This window comes from Haliotis rufescens, unplaced genomic scaffold (assembly GCF_023055435.1).
Source record: "Haliotis rufescens isolate VD_foot unplaced genomic scaffold, xgHalRufe1.0.p SCAF_16, whole genome shotgun sequence".
NCBI classification, from domain to species: domain Eukaryota; kingdom Metazoa; phylum Mollusca; class Gastropoda; order Lepetellida; family Haliotidae; genus Haliotis; species Haliotis rufescens.
This window is the reverse complement of record NW_025963846.1, coordinates 22799059-22822900: the sequence shown is the minus strand read 5'-3', so window position 1 is coordinate 22822900 and position 23842 is coordinate 22799059. Positions and strand designations below refer to the sequence as shown.

General features: G+C 39.9%; 1 protein-coding gene across 2 annotated transcripts in view; it reads left to right on the top strand.

The window, feature by feature from the left end:
* Nucleotides 1–2486: 2486 nt before the first annotated feature.
* Nucleotides 2487–23842, top strand: part of LOC124133849 (TBC1 domain family member 22B-like) — a 34766-nt gene continuing 13410 nt past the window's right edge. For both annotated transcript variants that reach the window (XM_048397008.1, XM_048397009.1), the window contains exons 1-4: nucleotides 2487–2674; nucleotides 18995–19048; nucleotides 20565–20773; nucleotides 21581–21763. In XM_048397008.1, coding sequence (XP_048252965.1) covers nucleotides 2595–2674; nucleotides 18995–19048; nucleotides 20565–20773; nucleotides 21581–21763 — 526 coding nt within the window. In that variant the 5' untranslated portion in view covers nucleotides 2487–2594. The remainder of the gene's footprint in view (nucleotides 2675–18994; nucleotides 19049–20564; nucleotides 20774–21580; nucleotides 21764–23842) is intronic.

Sequence of the window (23842 nt, the reverse complement as noted above, 5' to 3'; positions counted from 1 at the left end):
TATGAACCCCCATGTCTTATCTAGAGCTGAAGAGGGGATGCGTATAGGCTGCTGGAGATGAGAATGGGATAAGAGTAGAATGGGGGCGAATGTTTTATTACATATATAAATACTCTGGTCCGCGTGTCCATGTGCTGGAATTAAAAACATTTAGTCGGTGTGCATTTTGTATCAGTTCTATTCAGAAATGGATAACCACTATTAATCATCCCCAAGAGGTACACTACATCACAAGGGAACGCATTCGAAAAACCGTGTTTCAGCTGTTAAATAATCTCAAAATGGTGAAACCAAAATAAAGCAAGCGAAGACCTTTTGCTAGAGCGTGTCAAATGATAAAAGAGTTAGAAAAGTTGTTTTAGCTTTCTTTTGCAAATGTTAGACAAAATTCATGCTTTAATTTATTTTAGGTATTCGTTGCCGGATGCATTTTACTGGTGCTTCAAATACACACACATAAAACTCGCTGTGTCTGTTTGATAGACTACGTGCACATTTTTAAAATCCGCAATGTAGATAACTTACGATTTTTTAGTATTGTTTTTTAATATGAAATAGGAAGTAGTTCCGAGAATCTCTGCATACCAGAAAATAAAGAAATCTGGACTTGCAAACTATAATAAACTGTTATGATATTTAGGATCTGTATGAACATAAATGACTGGTATTTAGAGGGAAAATATATTGGTGTTAATTTGTTGTCGGATTTCATCAACGTCGTCTATTTTTTATCCATATACACCCTAATTAGACAACATTCTAAAAGCCAAAACAGTCTGTAAAATAAAGCAATTGTTCAGTGAAAGTTCAATTTCGAATTATATGAAACACTTTATTGAAAGGTTTGTCCCTTCAACTGTTATGTCTGACGCAAGAAATGAGTGGTGTGTTCTTTCTTTTTCCAATTATAAGAGACCGCCTCCGTGGTCTAGTGGTAGAGCGTCCGCCCAGAGAGCGGAAGATCCGGGGTTCGATCCCCGGCCGCGTCATACCAAAAAACGTTAAAAGATGGTACTTGTTGTTACCCTGCCTGGCGCTCGTCATTAAGGGGCTCAAACAAGGACTGGTCGGCTCGGAGTCAGTATACTGTGTCTGAGTGGGGTATTCATGTTAAACTGCGTCATGGTATCTCAGTGAGCTAGCACTATAAATCGGCATCAGTCCGGACTAGTACAAGCAGCCACACAAACACACACACGTACATGCACGTCGCTATATAAGTGCAATAATCCTGGACGCGACGTTAAACCCAATTTCAGCTCAGCTCCAGTTATAAGAAGCAATAAGGACGCACCGTTCATTTATCGTATATAATGTGAGTTCTTTTGAATAGCTTTATTTTATTAGTTTATTATCTATCGGTTGTTGTTTGTTAATGCGTGATGCTTTATTCTATTTTCTGTATTTTTAATAATCAGATCTTCCGAAATAAGATAAACGTTTTATTTGCTATAACAAATACTCAGTGTATGAATTTAAAGATCAGATATCGGATTATATTGGTGGTGACATCACAGTGGACATTGATTTCAACTAATTTAACGTTTCTGTACTGGCGCTAGTAGCTTTAGCAAGCAAGTGAAGATCATTTGGGTAGGACACACTTATAAAGCTTACAAAAAAACGTAAATAAAGTCTTTTATGACACAACAGCTTCCTAACGACCGGTTAAAGATACAGACAGCATCCTTGGTGTATAGAGGACAGACCGTTTGCCAGGAGAGCGGAAGTTGTTGTTGCCCTGCCTGGCGTTCGTCATTAGAGGGATAAAATGAGGACTGGTCGGCTTGGAGTTATAGTTTGTTATGTTGAACAGTTACATTAATATCAATACCAGATTGTAATATAATTTCTTCCCGGCTGTATTTAAAATAACCCTCATCTGACTTATAGTTTAAAAATATAACACTCATGGCATTATTCAAATAAACATTTAAGTTCGCATAGTTTTATTGCAGTTGACTAGTGATCATTCTAGCAATTCTCAAGTTTTCTATCTCAACAGTAATGGTTTGGGTAATGCTTTCCTCTGATCTCCCCGTCACGATAGGTGTTTCCGCCCCTTCAGCATCAACCAAAGATGTAGATATACGTCTTTGCATCAACCAAGCTGTAGTAAACGATAGTAAACACGGGGAATTGGCGTAATACGCTGAAGCCATGTCGACAAATAAACAGTCCCAATAATTGACAGGCGAGAGTAATTATGATTAGGACCGTCAGTTATATGATATTACGAAATGTATTTCTAATACTTTCTTCAAATAATAAACGCAGATTGTCTATAGCGTCTGTTCAGATGAAACAAGTGCACATAATTGAAGATGAATTTTGTTTAACAGATACAAAAACAAAAAGCTATTGATAGGTAGCATGTGTGTCTTCCAACTATAGGGAGCCGCGAAAGAATATCTTTCCGTTTTTTCTTTTCATCGAAAGTTTGACCATTTAACCGGTGTAAGTTAGCGCATGCGCATTGGCTTTCAGCCATGTTGACAACAAATGTGTAAAAATTTCGTGTATGTTGGATTGTAGTGTCAAGATGCACGCTAGATCGACGTCTATAAAGGTCTAGCACGGGCAGAAAGACCACAATGTCAACATATGGCCCTAATTCGTCATCTAGGGAAGCAAAACCTGGGTTTTGGAAAACGGGTGCCAGTGTCCCCGGCAGGTAGGTGTGCCCCTTCTGCTGTCACACTCGCAGACGGAAGTGCCACACATTTCCCGTGAAAGTTACAAATCGTAAATAAATTTTATCGTCAGTTTGATACAGTGGATAATTCACGATAAGTAGTTGAAAACGTCGCAGATCGTTGTTTAGAATACACACGTGAAAGGATATTTTGTATCATGATATCAGCTGCAAACCATGTTTTTTGCAATTTCTGAACGTTTTTTAAAAAAACAAAAAACATTTCCTTCGATAATAAAATTTATACATCACGATTGACATGGGAATAATCAGTAAACAAGGTAAACTGTCCAAAATCACTGGTCATCCTGACACTTTGCCCTACATTTCTTAGGGTGTTAATGTTTTATATGCCAATATTCTTGAGCTTTTCTGGATATAGATGTTGTCATTAAGATTTCATTTCAATGTCTCATCAACTGCATACGGATCCAGATAACATGGTGTTCTTTCAATCGCATTTGGTGACACCAATGTCCATGCTAAAAACTGATGGGTTAAGTACATACAATGTGAGAACTCCTATTGTAGCAATTTGGGGGTTGAGAATAGGAAGTTATACTCTTGGGATAAACTCTTGAACGGTGGAGGAGTTGCACAGTACGTGTGAAGCACTGCCATACAATCGCAACTATATATTAGACATTCCAGAATGTCCGTTTGTTCAGTTTTCAAAATTTAATCGAGAACTGTTCAACATATTTTTCAAGCGTAGTCTGAAATTGAAGTCGCCAGGTTGAAACGAGTGCCGTATAGCTCGAGAAAGCTGCTTTCTATTTGGCTGATGTCTACTTCTTGTTAGTCATTTCAGTGGTCGGTCAAAGTTCGCGAAAGATCGTTCTGACGTGACCCGTAATGGGATGTCCTCAGATCTTTGTTTAGCGGCAGCGAAAACTTAGATCTGATTTTAATGAGATTGGTGTTTATCAAAGCCTAGATTACAGTATAAATATGCCTCGGTCGTATCAAGCCTATCTCTGTTCTACCCAGAGTCCCTTTAAAGCTTGCACCCAGCCGAGTTCCTCTGTCACATCGTCAAATCTTACACAGTTCATTCATGTGTTTTTCATCTGTTTCATTTTCGACAAGTCTACACATTTAGATAAATGAGAAAATATCCTGAAACATAAAAATTATTTTCATGATGTATTTACCCTTCACATGCTGTCATCAAAGCCCTACAGAGAGCTAGTGATACGGTCACTTTGATGTGTGTCAAGCTATATTGCCATGCACATCACTGTCGCAGTTGTAGTAGTATATCTATGATAGGATTATGCAAAACAAGATATGTAAAGGCTTGCATTAGGCTTGTCTGTTCTTTTTTCAGGATAAGTGAGTTTGTTGATCAAAAAGAGAAACATCCCGTGATAAGCCAACATCCGCAGTGTGGTCACTGAAGCCTAAAACGTCTCTCTCGTAATAAAGCGAGCAGAGTCGAATATGCTCAGGGGTTATTGGCTATTGTTTAAAAACAAAGCTTCAGAACGGTTGACGTCCTGTCCCTTTAGCCTCTTTGGTCATGTTGATAAGGCGTCTGACATCGCTTCAAAGTTTTGTGGTTCAAATCCCATTACGGGACTTGGAAAATTTTATTGATGCTACAAGACTCATATGTGTGTTAGTGTATGTAAATAGGAACAATTGGTGTGAAATTTCACATTTGGTTGAATTGTTTATGCTGCAAAGAACACTTTACAATAGTTACAGGTCACTCAAACTGTCTGAATTTTAGATAGCATCAAGTAGATATATTTTAACAAGCTTGGAATTTATTTAAAGAATTGGAAAAGTCAATATCAGGAGATGTAGATGATTATTCTGCAAAACAAATACATTTGGTGTCCGGGGGGCACGGGTGGCCCAGTCGTCTAAGGCGCCGCGATTCGCTGTGTAGAGTTGCGTCCCTTGGGCACGCCAGAAACCTATGGTCGTGGGTTCGAATCCCGGTTCACCTTGATTATGTTTCTAGGTTTGTCAGCACCATACTCGTGCTGGTTGGTTTCACCGAAGTGGTAAACGTCTGAGACCTACATCACTTCGGGCTTTTCTCCCACATTAAGCTGACATGCCGTGATATAACTGGAATACTGTTAAAAGCGGCGTTAAACCCAACTCACTCACTCACATTTGGTGACCACTGCAGCTGCAGTTCATAGGTTTATGAGCACCATACTTGTGGGTGTCACCAATGGGGAAAACAACTAGGACTTGCATCACTTCGGGCTTTCCTCCCACATCAATCTGACACTTAATTATCAAAGCAGCATGAAGCCAAACTCTGTTGCTCACAGAAATCTATTAGAAATTATGTTGTTTGCCTGGGAACTTATATGTTATGATGTGATCAGTCAAGCTGTATATTATTATAATTCTACCATGAATTTGGAATTTACTCGTTTCTGATTGGTCGATCAGAGGCTATTAAATCACAATAAACGCCCTCTGATTGAAACAGCTGGTTTGACAGCCGCATTACCGTGGAAGCTAATATTCATAGAATAGTACTTTTTTCAGTCATTGTCGATAGGCATATTTAAATAATTATACAGTGTATCTACAATTACAGGTTACAGAATGCACAGATGCAGTTACTACAATATTCGTGCAGAAAACACAATACAAATCTACCAAGGGAATCTATTTACGTTTTGGGGACAACAGAAAGCTTGGAATTTTGCCGCTCTTCTATATACGTCTGTGACGTCATATCTTTTGCGTCACAATGAGCGATATGAGGTCATCATGGTGACGTGCGATGTAGAGCGAAAACTTTGCAAAGCTTGCTTTGTTTTCTTTAGGGATACCCACCTCATGTTAGCTTACCAAGTTGCCGTGCTTATATGCTTAAAATGCCTGTCATATGTTCGAGTGAAGTATTACGGTGTAAACAATATGCTTGAGTATATACAGCGCCATATTTTGTTCAGTGATTCCGTAATTTAGATAGATAACCCCCTCAAAACACTGGACTCAACCCATGCCGCTTCACTCAGTATATTTGCTAACACCAAAGAGTTCACGTTTTATTTAGTCATGGTAGAATGGAGATAAACATACTGTACTGCACGTTCGGTTCCAAATTCAATTTTGCCCGGTTAAATGTACAGGTAACCTAGCTCTACATTGAAAACACAGTATGTTTATCTCCTAATTATTAGACCATAAACTGGAAATGGGCACCGTAAACTCCCTTTAAAGATAGAGGTGAGGTGAGGTGAGGTGAAATTGGGTTTAACGTTGCGTCCAAGATTATTGCACTTATATAGCGACTTGCATGTACGTGTGTGTGTTTGTTTGTGTGGCTGCTTGTACTAGTCCGGACTGATGCCGATTTATATTGCTAGCTCACTGAGATACCATGCCACAGTTTAACATGAATACCCCACTCAGACACAGTATACCGACTCCAGTCCTTGTTTTAGCCCCTTAATGCCAAGCGCCAGACAGGGTAACAAGAAGTACCATCTTTAAACATCTTTTGGTATGACGCGGTCGGTGATTGAACCCTGGACCTTCCGCTCTCCGGGCGGACGCTCTACCACTAGGCCACGGAGGCAGTCTTTAAAGATAGAGGCCTGGTGATCAGTTAATACTAACACATTAGTTAACTGCTGTTCATGATAAGGCCTTATATATCTTAGTTAGTTGGTTTACCAAATTTCAACTTCCATATAAGTGACGCTTTTAATGAATGAAAAACAAACTTGTAGGTCACACCATCACAGATATATGGACACGTGAAGATCGGGGGTAGAATAGGTCTTCAGCAACCCATGCTTGTTTCCCCGTGAAGATCCGGGGTAGAATAGGTCTTCAGCAACCCATGCTTGCCATAATAGGCAACTATGCTTGTCGTAAGAGGCGACAAATGGGATCGGGTGGTCAGGATCTGACTTGATTGATGCAGGTCATCGTATACCAATTGTGTGGATCAATGCTCATGATGTCAGTCACTGGATTGTCTGATCCAGACTTGATTATTTACCGATCGCTGTTATATAGCTGGAATGTCGCTGAGTGCGACATTAAACAACAAACAAACAAACAAAACACAGATGTATGCTTGTGAAAAGATACTGAAAAGTAATTGAATTTCTTTTTTTGGTAAGAAATTATGTTTATAGTATTATTCACCATTTCTTACAAGCACCAGTCATAAGATCTCATGGTATTTTCATTTTACCTAATTGAGTCAGCCCAAAAGTAATTTTATTTTGATTCTAATCTCAGGGTCTTGTCACATGACATATGTATTATCTCATTAAGTGACCTGATCATGTTTGCAATGATGATAATTTTATGAGTGCAGCCTCAAGTGAAAATGTCAATATTATCAGGTCACGAGTTGAGAGAATCATGAGCGAATTTAACAAGAAAAGACAAACTTCCTTTTTAAAAGTATTTTTTTACTTGTCACAGTATTAAAGCCATAATGTCACAGACATGGCTGAGGCAGACTGAAAATAGCTCAATACTATTATTTCATGGTAAACATGGTAAAGAAATGCAGTGATCAAGGAGACTTGGATCACTTTGACAGTTAGCAGTAAAAACATGTTTGTATGATTTGTGAGACTTTAGGTCTATTGAATACAGAGCTCCAGATAACTTTTTGAGCAATTGAGTTTTGAGTTTTTACTCCAGGATTTCTATTTTCATTGGGTAACCAATATTTCTTCACTTTTCCCCAAATAAGAAAACATTTTGAGATTTAAAAATAAATAAATAGTGTTTTAGATGTATATAACGGTTCTAACTATAGGCTTGACTCAGAAAGTAAATTAGCTCATTGTGTTTCAGAAATTAGCTCCGTTGTACGCATACTGAAAAAGCTTCATTGGGTATTTACGCGTTGTGTTTTTATACATTGAGTTTTTCATTTGATGTATGCGTTTCTGTAAGCAAGTTATTGAAAGTATTTGGGTTTTGAACATTTTTTAGGGGTATTTTACGCAAATATGCAGCTTATCTGTAGCTCTCTCAGTATAGTTAACCCTTATGTCTTATATCACTTCAATTATAATTACCGCCTCCGTGGTCTAGTGGTAGAGCGGATGGTCCGGGGTTCGATTCCCGGCCGCGTCATACCAAAAGACGTTAAAAGATGGTACTTGTTGTTACCCTGTCTGGCACTCGGCATTAAGGGGTTAAAGCAAGGACTGGTCGGCTCGGAGTCAGTATGCTGTGTCTGAGTGGGGTATTCATGTTAAACTGCGGCATGGTATCTCAGTGAGCTAGCAATATAAATCGGCATCAGTCCGGACTACTACAAGCAGCCACACACACACACACACACACACACACACACACACACACACACACACACACACACACACACACACACACACACACACACACACACACACACACACGTCGCTATATAAGTGCAATAATCTTTGACGCGACGTTAAACCCAATTTCACCTCACCTTATGTCTGACTAAAAGTACATACCATTAGCAAGTAACAGATGGAAGCAAAATGTATATATTGTTGAGTGGGTTATTTTGAAACAGATATTATTTATCATAACATAATTCTAAGCAAACATTATTTGTTATGCAGACCGAGACATCAACAAAAGGCCATGTATTTTTGTAGGGATATCCTTGATGAGTATCATTGTACCAACTTAAAAGTATGACAATATATCAATATTCTGTATTTGTATATATAGATACATATTACCAATATTACCAAGATCTGCCATTGGTCAACTTTATGCAAAAAAGGAAGTAGGCTGATCCACTGAATGTTTAAACTGAATTTTCTGCCTTGTTATTGTTCATCTTATTGTAACCTTGACAAATGTTTACATTTATTAATTTGTGATTGCAGGGCTCAATTTTAGGAACTTGCATCAGGTGCATGTTGACACGAAAACCTAGTTGCACCGGTGTATGTTGACACGGAAACCTAGTTGCTCCAGGTGCGTGTTGACATGAAAACCTAGTTGCTCCAGGTGCATGTTGACACGGAAACCTAGTTGCTCCAGGTGCATGTTGACATGAAAACCTAGTTGCTCCAGGTGCATGTTGACACGAAAACCTAGTTGCTAAAGGTGCATGTTGACATGAAAACCTAGTTGCACCAGGTGCATGTTGACATGAAAACCTAGTTGCTCCAGGTGCATGTTGACATGAAAACCTAGTTGCACCAGGTGCATGCTAACATGAAAACCTAGTTGCACCAGGTGCATGCTAACATGAAAACCTAGTTGCTCCAGGTGCATGTTGACACGGAAACCTAGTTGCTCCAGGTGCATGTTGACATGAAAACCTAGTTGCTCCAGGTGCATGTTGACATGAAAACCTAGTTGCACCGGTGCATGTTGACATGAAAACCTAGTTGCACCAGGTGCATGCTAACATGAAAACCTAGTTGCTCCAGGTGCATGTTGACATGAAAACCTAGTTGCACCAGGTGCATGTTGACATGAAAACCTAGTTGCACGAGGTGCATGCTAACATGAAAACCTAGTTGCTCCAGGTGCATGTTGACATGAAAACCTAGTTGCACCGGTGCATGCTAACATGAAAACCTAGTTGCTCCAGGTGCACGTTGACATGAAAACCTAGTTGCACCAGGTGCATGTTGACATGAAAACCTAGTTGCTCCAGGTGCATGTTGACACGAAAACCTAGTTGCTAAAGGTGCATGTTGACATGAAAACCTAGTTGCACCAGGTGCATGTTGACATGAAAACCTAGTTGCTCCAGGTGCATGTTGACATGAAAACCTAGTTGCACCAGGTGCATGCTAACATGAAAACCTAGTTGCACCAGGTGCATGCTAACATGAAAACCTAGTTGCTAAAGGTGCATGTTGACACGGAAACCTAGTTGCTCCAGGTGCATGTTGACATGAAAACCTAGTTGCTCCAGGTGCATGTTGACACGAAAACCTAGTTGCACCGGTGTATGTTGACATGAAAACCTAGTTGCACCAGGTGCATGCTAACATGAAAACCTAGTTGCTCCAGGTGCATGTTGACATGAAAACCTAGTTGCACCAGGTGCATGTTGACATGAAAACCTAGTTGCACCAGGTGCATGCTAACATGAAAACCTAGTTGCTCCAGGTGCATGTTGACATGAAAACCTAGTTGCACCAGGTGCATGCTAACATGAAAACCTAGTTGCTCCCGGTGCACGTTGACATGAAAACCTAGTTGCACCAGGTGCATGTTGACATGAAAACCTAGTTGCACCAGGTGCATGCTAACATGAAAACCTAGTTGCACCAGGTGCATGTTGACATGAAAACCTAGTTGCACGAGGTGCATGCTAACATGAAAACCTAGTCGCTCCAGGTGCATGTTGACATGAAAACCTAGTTGCTCCAGGTGCATGCTAACATGAAAACCTAGTCGCACCAGTCAAAACCAGGTTGCACACTGGTCCCATAAATTTATCACAGTTGAAACATAGATGCATAAATCACTGTGTTGTGTCAAGAATTACACATAACATGGGCTTAGTGATGTCATAGGGTTATAGGTAACCCTTAGAGGCATAAAGTGGGTTCAAAGATAGGACAAGTAAGGGTCAGCCGGAAGCGTAATTGAATTTCTTTACATGCATTTAATGAATATAGACATAAATATTAGGGTGCAATTTTCAATAATAGTTTTCACTGGTGCATGTTTTACATAGCTATCAATGTATCAATGTTCATAAATTTGTATAATAACAGTAAAACATTAAAAGTTTATTGAAATTTCGAATCACGATAAACAATGACATTCCTATAATTTCATTACAAAGGATTTCTGTCAACCATAGGTTTGCCCGACTAAGACTCCAGCACTACAGGCTACCACGATGTAGGTTGGATAAGTCTGACTGCAGCATTGAACAACATCCACACGCTGACTCACTCACTGTGCATGCACACTGTAATTTAATGGACAATCTGAAACTTGTTCTTATTTTGGGGTTGGTCGGGTAGCCTAGTGGTTAAAGCGTTGGCTCGTCACGCTGAAGACCCGGGTTTGATTCTCGACATGGGTACAATGTGTGAAGCCCATTTCTGATGTCCCCCGCCGTGATATTGCTGGAATATTGCTAAAAGCGGCGTAAAACTATACTCTTATTTATGATGCATATTCTGAAGCTACTTCATCATATTTGGTGATCATTGAATGGAGAGTGTGAACGTCTTGTGTAAAGGCGGCACTACCCATCTGAATTTAGCTAGAGAGCTCCTGTGAGCATGGTTGAGAGGGTATTCCACATGTTTTCTGTGCTGTAGACTTTCTTAAACAACCTGTAGCTTCTTAGTTTGTTTCTGCCACGGTTTCCTTTCTCCAACAATAAGTTGTCCCTCCATTTAGACTTATATTCAAACATAAGGCGTTCTTGCACTGTTGCAACAAATAACTTTGTTTCAATGTGGGTATTTATGCTTGTTAAATGTCCCGGGTCGATTCTCTCTAGACAGGACGTCACTTTTCCATTCCAGCTCCTCTTGCAGTTACTTGACCACACAAATATCTTCTCAGTTATTCTTCTGTTTGGAGTGTTGACACGTCTGGCCCAGTGCCTTGAGACTGTTGTCCATTATCTGATAATGTCTTGAGACTGTTGTCCATGATCTGATATATGTCTTGAGACTGTTGTCCATGATCTGATATATGCCTTGAGACTGTTGTCCATGATCTGATATATGTCTTGAGACTGTTGTCCATGATCTGATATATGTCTTGAGACTGTTGTCCATGATCTGATATATGTCTTGAGACTGTTGTCCATGATCTGATATATGCCTTGAGACTGTTGTCCATGATCTGATATATGTCTTGAGACTGTTGTCCATGATCTGATATATGCCTTGAGACTGTTGTCCATGATCTGATATATGCCTTGAGACTGTTGTCCATGATCTGATATATGTCTTGAGACTGTTGTCCATGATCTGATATATGTCTTGAGACTGTTGTCCATGATCTGATATATGTCTTGAGACTGTTGTCCATGATCTGATATATGTCTTGAGACTGTTGTCCATGATCTGATATATGCCTTGAGACTGTTGTCCATGATCTGATATATGTCTTGAGACTGTTGTCCATGATCTGATATATGCCTTGAGACTGTTGTCCATGATCTGATATATGTCTTGAGACTGTTGTCCATGATCTGATATATGTCTTGAGACTGTTGTCCATGATCTGATATATGTCTTGAGACTGTTGTCCATGATCTGATATATGCCTTGAGACTGTTGTCCATGATCTGATATATGTCTTGAGACTGTTGTCCATGATCTGATATATGCCTTGAGACTGTTGTCCATGATCTGATATATGCCTTGAGACTGTTGTCCATGATCTGATATATGTCTTGAGACTGTTGTCCATGATCTGATATATGTCTTGAGACTGTTGTCCATGATCTGATATATGTCTTGAGACTGTTGTCCATGATCTGATATATGTCTTGAGACTGTTGTCCATGATCTGATATATGCCTTGAGACTGTTGTCCATGATCTGATATATGTCTTGAGACTGTTGTCCATGATCTGATATATGCCTTGAGACTGTTGTCCATGATCTGATATATGTCTTGAGACTGTTGTCCATGATCTGATATATGTCTTGAGACTGTTGTCCATGATCTGATATATGTCTTGAGACTGTTGTCCATGATCTGATATATGCCTTGAGACTGTTGTCCATGATCTGATATATGTCTTGAGACTGTTGTCCATGATCTGATATATGCCTTGAGACTGTTGTCCATGATCTGATATATGTCTTGAGACTGTTGTCCATGATCTGATATATGCCTTGAGACTGTTGTCCATGATCTGATATATGTCTTGAGACTGTTGTCCATGATCTGATATATGTCTTGAGACTGTTGTCCATGATCTGATATATGTCTTGAGACTGTTGTCCATGATCTGATATATGCCTTGAGACTGTTGTCCATGATCTGATATATGTCTTGAGACTGTTGTCCATGATCTGATATATGCCTTGAGACTGTTGTCCATGATCTGATATATGCCTTGAGACTGTTGTCCATGATCTGATATATGCCTTGAGACTGTTGTCCATGATCTGATATATGCCTTGAGACTGTTGTCCATGATCTGATATATGTCTTGAGACTGTTGTCCATGATCTGATATATGCCTTGAGACTGTTGTCCATGATCTGATATATGTCTTGAGACTGTTGTCCATGATCTGATATATGCCTTGAGACTGTTGTCCATGATCTGATATATGCCTTGAGACTGTTGTCCATGATCTGATATATGTCTTGAGACTGTTGTCCATGATCTGATATATGCCTTGAGACTGTTGTCCATGATCTGATATATGCCTTGAGACTGTTGTCCATGATCTGATATATGCCTTGAGACTGTTGTCCATGATCTGATATATGTCTTGAGACTGTTGTCCATGATCTGATATATGTCTTGAGACTGTTGTCCATGATCTGATATATGTCTTGAGACTGTTGTCCATGATCTGATATATGTCTTGAGACTGTTGTCCATGATCTGATATATGTCTTGAGACTGTTGTCCATGATCTGATATATGCCTTGAGACTGTTGTCCATGATCTGATATATGTCATGAGACTGTTGTCCATGATCTGATATATGCCTTGAGACTGTTGTCCATGATCTGATATATGTCTTGAGACTGTTGTCCATGATCTGATATATGCCTTGAGACTGTTGTCCATGATCTGATATATGTCTTGAGACTGTTGTCCATGATCTGATATATGCCTTGAGACTGTTGTCCATGATCTGATATATGTCTTGAGACTGTTGTCCATGATCTGATATATGTCTTGAGACTGTTGTCCATGATCTGATATATGTCTTGAGACTGTTGTCCATGATCTGATATATGTCTTGAGACTGTTGTCCATGATCTGATATATGTCTTGAGACTGTTGTCCATGATCTGATATATGTCTTGAGACTGTTGTCCATGATCTGATATATGCCTTGAGACTGTTGTCCATGATCTGATATATGTCTTGAGACTGTTGTCCATGATCTGATATATGCCTTGAGACTGTTGTCCATGATCTGATATATGTCTTGAGACTGTTGTCCATGATCTGATATATGCCTTGAGACTGTTGTCCATGATCTGATATATGTCTTGAGACTGTTGTCCATGATCTGATATATGTCTTGAGACTGTTGTCCATGATCTGATATATGCCTTGAGACTGTTGTCCATGATCTGATATATGTCTTGAGACTGTTGTCCATGATCTGATATATGCCTTGAGACTGTTGTCCATGATCTGATATATGTCTTGAGACTGTTGTCCATGATCTGATATATGCCTTGAGACTGTTGTCCATGATCTGATATATGTCTTGAGACTGTTGTCCATGATCTGATATATGTCTTGAGACTGTTGTCCATGATCTGATATATGCCTTGAGACTGTTGTCCATGATCTGATATATGTCTTGAGACTGTTGTCCATGATCTGATATATGTCTTGAGACTGTTGTCCATGATCTGATATATGTCTTGAGACTGTTGTCCATGATCTGATATATGTCTTGAGACTGTTGTCCATGATCTGATATATGTCTTGAGACTGTTGTCCATGATCTGATATATGCCTTGAGACTGTTGTCCATGATCTGATATATGTTTGGGTCCAACTTACTTCCCCATTTATTGCAATGTTTGGTGCATGTTTTCCAAGTCTGAGGAAAAATCGAATAGCTCGATGGTGGATAGCATTGACAGCAGAATGCTCTGTCGTTCACCATATTGCCGATCCATAGTTTAAAACCGACCATACCATAGTGTCTTATAGTTTGGTAAAAACGTTAAATGGCATACCACCATGTGCTTTGTATTTAGAAATTAAAAGTCCCAGGGATCTGTTTGCTGATTTCGCTGCACATTTAGCCATTGCATTACAGTCTAGATGTTCGGTTAAAAGCACACCAAGATAACTTATGAAACTTCAACGCCTAAAACGATATCACCAGAGCTCCAGATAAGCTGCGTATCTGCGTGAAATACGCATCAGAAATGCAGACATACGCAGTAAAATATAATCCAAGCGTATCAACAGATACGCTACAAAAGTAAAACTTAGGCGTATCATCAAAATATTGTGAAGTAACCCTGCATATTCGATTAGCAAATCAGCAACTTATTTTGAAATTATAAACAGGCATTCCGTCAACCTTGCCAAATTCCACGATGAAAGTCACATCATGATCATTTGCCATCACACTTTCTTGTGGAAGTATCGTAGTATTTTTGAGTCCTATAAACATGATAAAGCTCTCGAACCCACACGACACCAGTTTGCAGGGACTAGATGAATAGTGTTTTTAAATATTTAACTTAAATACCCACATGTGTAAAAACTAGTGGGTAACAGAAATTTGAATACCCAGATAGAATTACCGATACCCAATGATTTTAAAATGCATGGGTAAAATACCCACAACGCCAAAAGCTTATCTGGAGCTCTGTATCACCAGAATAGAATACAGTTGCTGTTCTTGGAATGCAAAGACCTCTAAAGTGGACAATCTTGGATTTTTCTGAGTTTATATACATCTTATTATCTTCACACCATGTGTTCAGGGCTTATAGGAGAGTTTGCAAGTGTGCTGCATTTTCTGCCAATAGAACGACATCGTCTGCATAAGCGAAAGCAGCAATGTAAGTACGAGAAGGGGATGTGATCAATCAATGACACAAGCTGCACTAATTAATACCTGATTAAGTCATTTACTCTTTTAATTATGATTGATCCCTCACATATCAACATATCATGCCCTATTAACCCACATATTTGTCTTACATGCTTTGGAATTCCTAATCACAGGCTACGTGTTGAAACGGGGAGATGATAAAGTATTATTGAGGAAGAGACAAAATGCACATTGTATAGAAAAGCTGTCAGTCATGTAATGCCATTTCTGTTGGCAGGTCAGAATTTGTCAGATGTCCTACAGATAGTACAGCGATGGAAACTTACATTTTTAGTCCACATGTCCTTATAATGATAACAAACAGCAAAACAAAGCCTTAAGAAGGGCAAATTTCTACTCATCCTTATGATTCTTTAACTTGTGGGCAGTTGTGAAAGGACTATAGGATTTGTGCCAATTTCCTTGCTGTCATGTGAGAATTCTGCTTCTACCCGCTTACTTGTGTAAATGTTCTTCGACTCAGGTCTTTGAAAGGCATTTAGAAGTGATTCACATAAGGAAGAGAATATATGGATGTCAGCTTCTTTATTATGAGGAACACAACGTTTCGGAGTATAGGCTTACTCCTTACTCCTTGATCAGGTGAATGAGTAATTCATTCACCTGATGAAGGAGTAAGCATGTACGCCGAAACGTTGTACTCCAATTTAAAAGATGCGTAAACAACTTAAAAGATATGTGTAAACACCTTAAAAGATATGTGTTAACAATTTAAAAGATGCGTAAACAACATAAAAGATATGTATAAACAACATAAAAGATATGTGTAAACAACATAAAAGATATGTGTAAACAACTTAAAAGATATGTGTAAACAACTTAAAAGATATGTGTAAACAACTGAAAAGATATGTGTTAACAACTGAAAAGATATGTGTAAACAATTGGGTTGACATTTTATGACTTATGACAAAATTGACATGCTTTGCGACATGTTTTCACGGTGGGCCACATACAGTGTTAGAGATTGTTGTTGGCGCAAGCTGCCTTGAATGAACTCCTTAAAAGATATGTGTAAACAACTTAAAAGATGCGTAAACATCTTAAAAGATATGTGTAAACACCTTAAAAGATATGTGTTAACAATTTAAAAGATGCGTAAACAACTTAAAATATATGTATAAACAATTTAGAAGATATGTGTAAACAACTTAAAAGATATGTGTAAACAACTTAAAAGATATGTGTAAACAACTGAAAAGATATGTGTAAACAATTGGGTTGACATTTTATGACTTATGACAAAATTGACATGCTTCGTGACATGTTTTCAGTGTGGGCCACATACAGTGTTAGAGAGTTATTGGCGCAAGCTGCCTTGAATGAACTCTGATAGTGATTATCCCCTGTGGAGATTCTGGGTTAGAATAGGTCCCTAGCAACCTTTGCTGGTCATGAGAGGTGGCTAAATGGATCGGATGGTCAGGTGTGGTTGTTTTATTGTACCCTCAGGGCGTGGATAGTTGTTCACAATGTCCATTGATTGTCTGGCCCTGAGTCAATTATTCTAGAAACTGCTGTCATATTGCTGGAAAATAGATGAGTGCGGCGTTTAACACCAAGCAAAACAATGATAGTGATAATTTGATTGCATAGTTGTCTTTCTTAAAAATTAATGAGTTAATGGAGAAATATAATCGATCACTGTTCAATTTGGATTTGTTGTTCATGAGATGCTAGGGGCGGTCGGGTAGCCTAGTGGATAAAGCGTTCACTCGTCACGCCGAAGACACGGATTCGATTCCTGACATGGGTAGAATGTGTGAAGCCCATTTCTGGTGTCCCCTGCCATGATATTGCTGGGATATTGCTAAAAGCGGCGTTAAACCATACTCACTCACTCACTCACTCACTCATGAGATGCTAATACATGTTTTTAACAATTCAGTAGTGGACTTGGTGTTGGCGTGAGCCATGCTAGGCAACTCATAGTTCGTGTCTCCCTATGGACCGCAGTGATGTAGGTGGAATGTTGTTGACAGTCACGTTAAGCAACAAACAAATTGTATGAATGTGTGGGGTTCTTTAGGCTTGCTGCTATATCAGTTGAATTTGGGGCCCCCTCAACACTAAATTAATAGATATATTATCAGCTGATTATAGGCTGAAAATTTTGAATGGAGCTTCTATCTAAATTCATCACATTGTTATAATCTTGTGATGTCATTTTTAACCTACAGTTGTTTGACATAGTTATCCTGACATCCGTTTGGTGTACAGAGCGACCATGGCAACCGAAGTATTGAGGTTATACAGCCTGCACTTGTAAAGTATTTCATAAACAAAATTCTGTTTGTGTTAAATCTGAATGAGGCATGACTCATTGTCTGTGGAAAAGGAAGTACAGTACTTAATTTTAGACAAATTTGTTGATTGTCAGCATGACCTACTGATGCTTCTGGGGGCATGGGTGACCCAGTCGTCTAAGCTGCCGCAATTCGCTGTGCAGAGCTGTGTCCCTTGGGCACGCCAGAAACCTATGATTGTGGGTTCAAATCTTGTATCGCCCCGTTTATGTTTCTAGGTTTGTCAACACGATATTCATGCTCATGGGTTTTGACCAAAGTGGTAAACATCTGAGACCTGCATCACTTCAGGCGTTCCTCCCACATTAAGCTGAACATTAAAAAGATGTCTACATTTTCTCGGATTTATGTTTGAATTAAAGCAACGCCTCCAAAGTCCAACATCTGAGTCTTGTTAATTACATCTCAGCCTACCAAACTGAGCTAAACGTTAGCAATACTACACCCTTCTAAAAATATATAAGAAAAGTTTGAGCTAGAAGACAAAACCGATTTTGGGGCAGACAGTCCTAATCTTGTATATTACCAAGTATATGCTTGGATAATGATCAGTTGCAGACGTAAATGTGTACGCGAGACGGGTGTGGTCCGTATTACTCAGTTAAGTGCTTGACACTAATTAATTCAGTCACCATGGAGCTGCTATCACGTGAGACCTCTGCAAAAATAATCAAAGCGGTACATAAAATCATCCACTGCTGAGAGAGGCCCCAATCCGCGGGACCCCAATCAGCCCAAGGTCGTGACTGGCGGGACGTTTGTGCATCGAGGCATCTGTCTCCTGATGATGTTCTAAACAGATTAAGACCGCCTCCGTGGCCTAGTGGTAGAGCGTCCGCCTGGAGAGGTACGGGGTTCGATCCACGGTCGCGTCATACCAAAGGATGTTAAAAGATGGTACTTGTTGTTACCCTGTCTGGCACTCGGCATTAAGAGGCTAAAACAAGGACTGGTTGGCTCGGAGTCAGTATACTGTGTCTGAGTGGGGTATTCATATTAAACTGCGGCATGGTATCTCAGTGTGCTAGCACTATAAATCGACATCAGTCCGGACTAGTACAAGCAGCCACACACACACACACACACACACGTGCATGCACGTCGCTATATAAGTGCAATAATCTTGGACGCGACGTTAAACCCAATTTCACCTCACCTCACTTCTAAACAGATTGAGATATAATGCTCTCATATACAATATGATTATGAACACCTTGACATATTTTGTATTGTAAATGTTTTTCTCTTTGTTTTCAGCATCAAACCTGTATATGGAGCACAGCATCCGCCCATGCAGCAGAAGCTTGCAAGGTGAGGGTCACTGCTTTGACGTCACCCTGTGGGGATTGTGGGTTAGAACGGCCCTCAGCCATTATTTTTATCACTGGCACAAGTCTGTTGCCTTAACCATGTTAACGGGGGCACGGGTGGCCCAGTCGTCAAAGGCGTTGCGATTCGCTGTGCAGAATTGCGTCCCTTAGGCACGCCAGAAACCTTTGATTGTGGGTTCGAATCCCGGTTCGCCCCGATTATGTTTGTAGGTTTGTCAGCACCATACCCGTGCTCGTGGGTTTCACCGAAGTGGTAAACGTCTGAGACCTGCATTACTTAGGGCTTTCCTCCCACATTAAGCTGACATGTCGTGATATAACTGGAATACTGTTAAAAGCGGCGTTTAACCCAACTCACTCACTCACTGTTGCCTTAACTTAAACCTGAATGGGATCAGTTGGATTGCAGAGTTGTCTTTCTTGAAAAAGATGAGTGAATGAAGAAATATACCACTGTTCAATTTGGATTTGCTGTTCATGTGATTGATACTTATAATAAATTCTGTGAAAAATTGCCATGAGTATTTGTTCTGGCAACATTTCAGTAGTGGACTTGGTGGTTGTGTTGAACCATGTAAAGCACCTCATTGTTCATGATGGGCGGTCGGGTAGCCTAGTGGATAAAACGTTCGCGAAGACCAGGATTCGATTCCTGACATGGGTACAATGTGTGAAGCCCATTTCTGGTGTCCTCCACCTTGATATTGTAGGAATATTGCTAAAAGCGGCGTAAAACAAAACTCACTCACTAATTGTTCATGAAACCTGTGAAGATCTGGGTCAGAATAGATCTTCAGCAACCCATGCTTGTCGTAAGAGGCGACTAACGGGATCGGGTGGTCAGGTTGACTTGGTTGATGCTTGTCACCGTATCCCAATTGCGTTGATGCTCATGATGTCAATCACTAGATTGTCTGGTCTAGACGCGATTATTTACAAACTGCAGCATATACAATGTAGCTGGAATATTGCCGAGTGCAGCGTTAAACAACAAACAAGCAAACAAACAAACATGGTTCATGAAACCAATATATTCCTGCGCTGGTTGTAAGAGGCAATATTAATGGATCAGGTGGTCAGACTTGGTTTATTTTGTCTTCCTCATAATATCAGTCAGTAGATTGATTGTCTCGTTGATTATTTACAAGACCCGAGAAGATTCCGGGGTAGAATAGGTCTTCAGCAACCCATACTTGCCGTAAAAGGCGACTATGCTTGTCGTAAAAGGCAACTAACGGGATCGAGTGGTCAGGCTCGCTGACTTGGTTGATGCATGTCATCGATCGAAATTGCGTGGATCGATGTTCATGATATTAATCACTGGATTGTCTGGTCCAGACTCGATTATTTACAGACCGCCGTCATATAGCTGGAATATTGCTGAGTGCGGCGTTAAACAACAAACCAGGCCGCTGGTATATAGGTGGAATATTAAGCATTCTTATGTATAATATGTATTGCAAAAAAAAACCATTTAATATGTTTTCTGTTCTTAGTGGTTCTCCAAAAAAGGAAGATAAGTTGAAGAATTACAAGCGTGATGCATTTCAAGACTTTGAGAGTCAGACATCAGATGCGTGGGATGACGGTGACGACGACCTGCTTCAGATGGCCAGTGTCCAGATGTCCTTAAAGGATGTCCAGTCCTCGGCTCGGGCGGTGCTCGTCAACCACAGCAAGCAGCACAACTCCAGAACGAATGCCGGTTTGTATACTTGTTTATATAGTTACATACTAGTTAAAAGTCATTGCCTGAGAACCAATTCTTTTATTTTTTTAAGCCTAAGGTCTAAGGCTTAAAAAATAAAAGAATTGGTTCTCAGGCAATGACTTTTGAAAATATAGTGCGGGCAGGCGGTGTGTTTTGATTTTTTTTCTTGTTCAAACTAGTAGGTAACCATATAGACACTTGTGTTCCATCAACTTGGAAAAGTGGCTCCCTACATGAACAAGCATACAAACTCCTCCTATTTCCCCCATGTCCGTAACACAAGATGTGCAGTAAAGCAGTGTGCATGTAAAGGGAAGTAACTGTGTTCTATATTTGATCGCATTCTTTGATAGTAATAGAATTTATATAAAAAAATTTAAATGGAAATAAAAACGAAACATGCAGCATTATTAATGATAATTCGGGCAGTGCCTAAGAACAAGACTATAATTTTATAGGTGTGGTACTTCACATCAAAATGTCACAAGTCTGTCCTGAATTTACTCCTCTGAGAACCAGCAGACTAATGTTAATTTCAAACCCTGTTTTCGTAAAAGGCGACTAACGGGACTTGGCGACGGCGACTTGGTTGATGCATGTCATCGATCCCAATTGCGTGGATCGATGCTCATGATATCAATCACTGGATTGTCTGGTCCAGACTCGATTATTTACAGACCGCCGTCATATAGCTGGAATATTGCTGAGTGCGGCATTAAACAACAAACCAACCAACCAACCAATCAAACCCTGTTTTCACTCATCACTGACAAGGTCATTGAGTCCTTCTCACTGTTGCAGACCCTGGCAGTAACATGAGTGGAGGGTCCCATGGAGGCCCCGGGGTGGGGGTGAGACTCAACAACAGCTGGCAGCCCCCGAAACAGACCCCCATCAGGTACAACCGACCTACTACATCAGATGCAGAGGCAGCAAAGCTGGAAAAGTTTAAGTCCCTGCTGGCAGAGCCAAACATAGATCTGGGTAGGTGACGCTTATCATCCCCTGCCACAAAGTGGGGCAGGGAGTGAGTGAGTGAGTGAGTTAAAATTTAACGTCACATCGGCAATATTTCAGCCATATCGTGATGAGAGTGGGGCAGGGATATGGGAACGGAGTTCGTCCTTCCGTCCGTCCACTTCTCAAAGGGAACAAATTTTCTCAAAACTTAAGTAAGAGAAATGAAATTTTACTCACTGATATTACTTGTCATGATCTTAAACGAGTTTGAAAATAAGTGTTGTGAATTCATTTTTTACAGAGTTATGGCCCTTGCTCCGTGTTTTTCAACTCAGTGCATACTGCGTGAAATGCCGACAAGTTTTCTCAGAAACTGCTGAAATTACATGAATGAAAGTTTGCATGCTTATCTATGATACTTGTCAAGACAAGGTGCAGTAAATTATTTTTTCCCAGAGTTACCTCCCTTGCGACATTTTGTCGATTTTGAGTATACACAGTCACAGCCCTTGATCCATGTTCTTAACTTGGTGCGTAGTGTCTGTAATGGGTACAAGTTCTCTCAGAAACTACTGAAATTAGCTTATCTAAAAGATACTTACCTAGACTGAGTTCGAGAATTTGTGCCTTAAATTATTTTTTCCAGAGTAGGGGCCTTTTTGTGTGTTTTAATTTCACATTTACTCATTTTTTCTGATGACCTATAGTGACCCTAGTGCCTGTCTCTTCTTAAGGCTTTATATGACTTTTTGAATAGTTTATACTCACTACGTCATGAACAAACACAATTCTAATGTGCCCCATGGCGGGGATAGTGATAACACTGTTTTCTTGTTTCTTCTGTCTTTCTCTATTCATGAAACACCTGGACCCGTGAAGATTCCGGGGTAGAATAGGTCTTCAGCAACCCATGCTTGTCGTGAAAGGTGACTATGCTTGTCGTAAAAGGCGACTAACGGGATCGGGTTGTCAGGCTCGCTGACTTGGTTGATGCATGTCATCGATCCCAATTGCGTGGATCGATGCTCATGATATTAATCATTGGATTGTCTGGTCCAGACTCGATTATTTACAGACCGCCGTCATATAGCTGGAATATTGCTGATTACGGCGTTAAACAACAAACCACCCACCCATGAAACACCTGAATTGTTAGTGTTGTAATGGAGTTGTCTGCCCTTGTACACCATCATGTTCTAATGTTTTGTGTTTGCACATGGCCAACAGCTGAGCTTGTTCAAAGCAATACAGACTGACATGACGGCAGCATTGTAGGCGATGTCATAGTTACTTCAATTACAATCTCATTAATATCAGACCTTAGTCCTTGCTACCGCTAAACAAAGATCTGAAGACATCCCATTAGGGGTCACGTCAGAACGACCTTTCATCCGACCAATCAGAGCATCGCTTACCAGATCATGAAAGTGAGAGTCGGAATGTGATTTCTAATCATACAACCTCAAAAACTTTAACACGGGGTATTCCGAACGATAGTTAAGGTTTAACGATTGAATCCATACAATCTAGATCATCTATTAGCCATTCCAGAATGTTCTTTTGTTTAGGTTTCAAATTTGTAATCAAGAATTTGTCAAAATATGTTTTGAAGCATAGTCGCCAATTTGAAATTAGAGCCGTAAAGCACGAGAAAGCTGCCTTCTGATTGGTCATTCCATTGGTCGGTCAAGGTGCGCGCAGGGTCGGTCTGATGTGACCCGCAATGGGATGTCCTCAGATCTTTGTTTAGCGGTAGCGAGATTTAAGATCTGACTTAAATGAGATTGCTTCAATTAATATTTACTGACCACATACTTCAACTTAGTTTTAGTCATCCACATCAGTAATATGTATTTCCTTCGTCTTGATGTTGCTGAATCCCACCTTTGTAAAACATAGTGTGGATCTTATGATATATAGTGATCATCAAGTCTTTGAAAGGCATTTAGAAGTGATACACATAAGGAAGAGAATTTATGGATGTCCACTTCTTTATTATGAGGAACACAACGTTTCGGAGTATATGCTTACTCCTTCACCAGGTGAATGAATGCTATGAGGCAGAGAACATATATATGTACATGTAAGAACAACAAAAGTAAT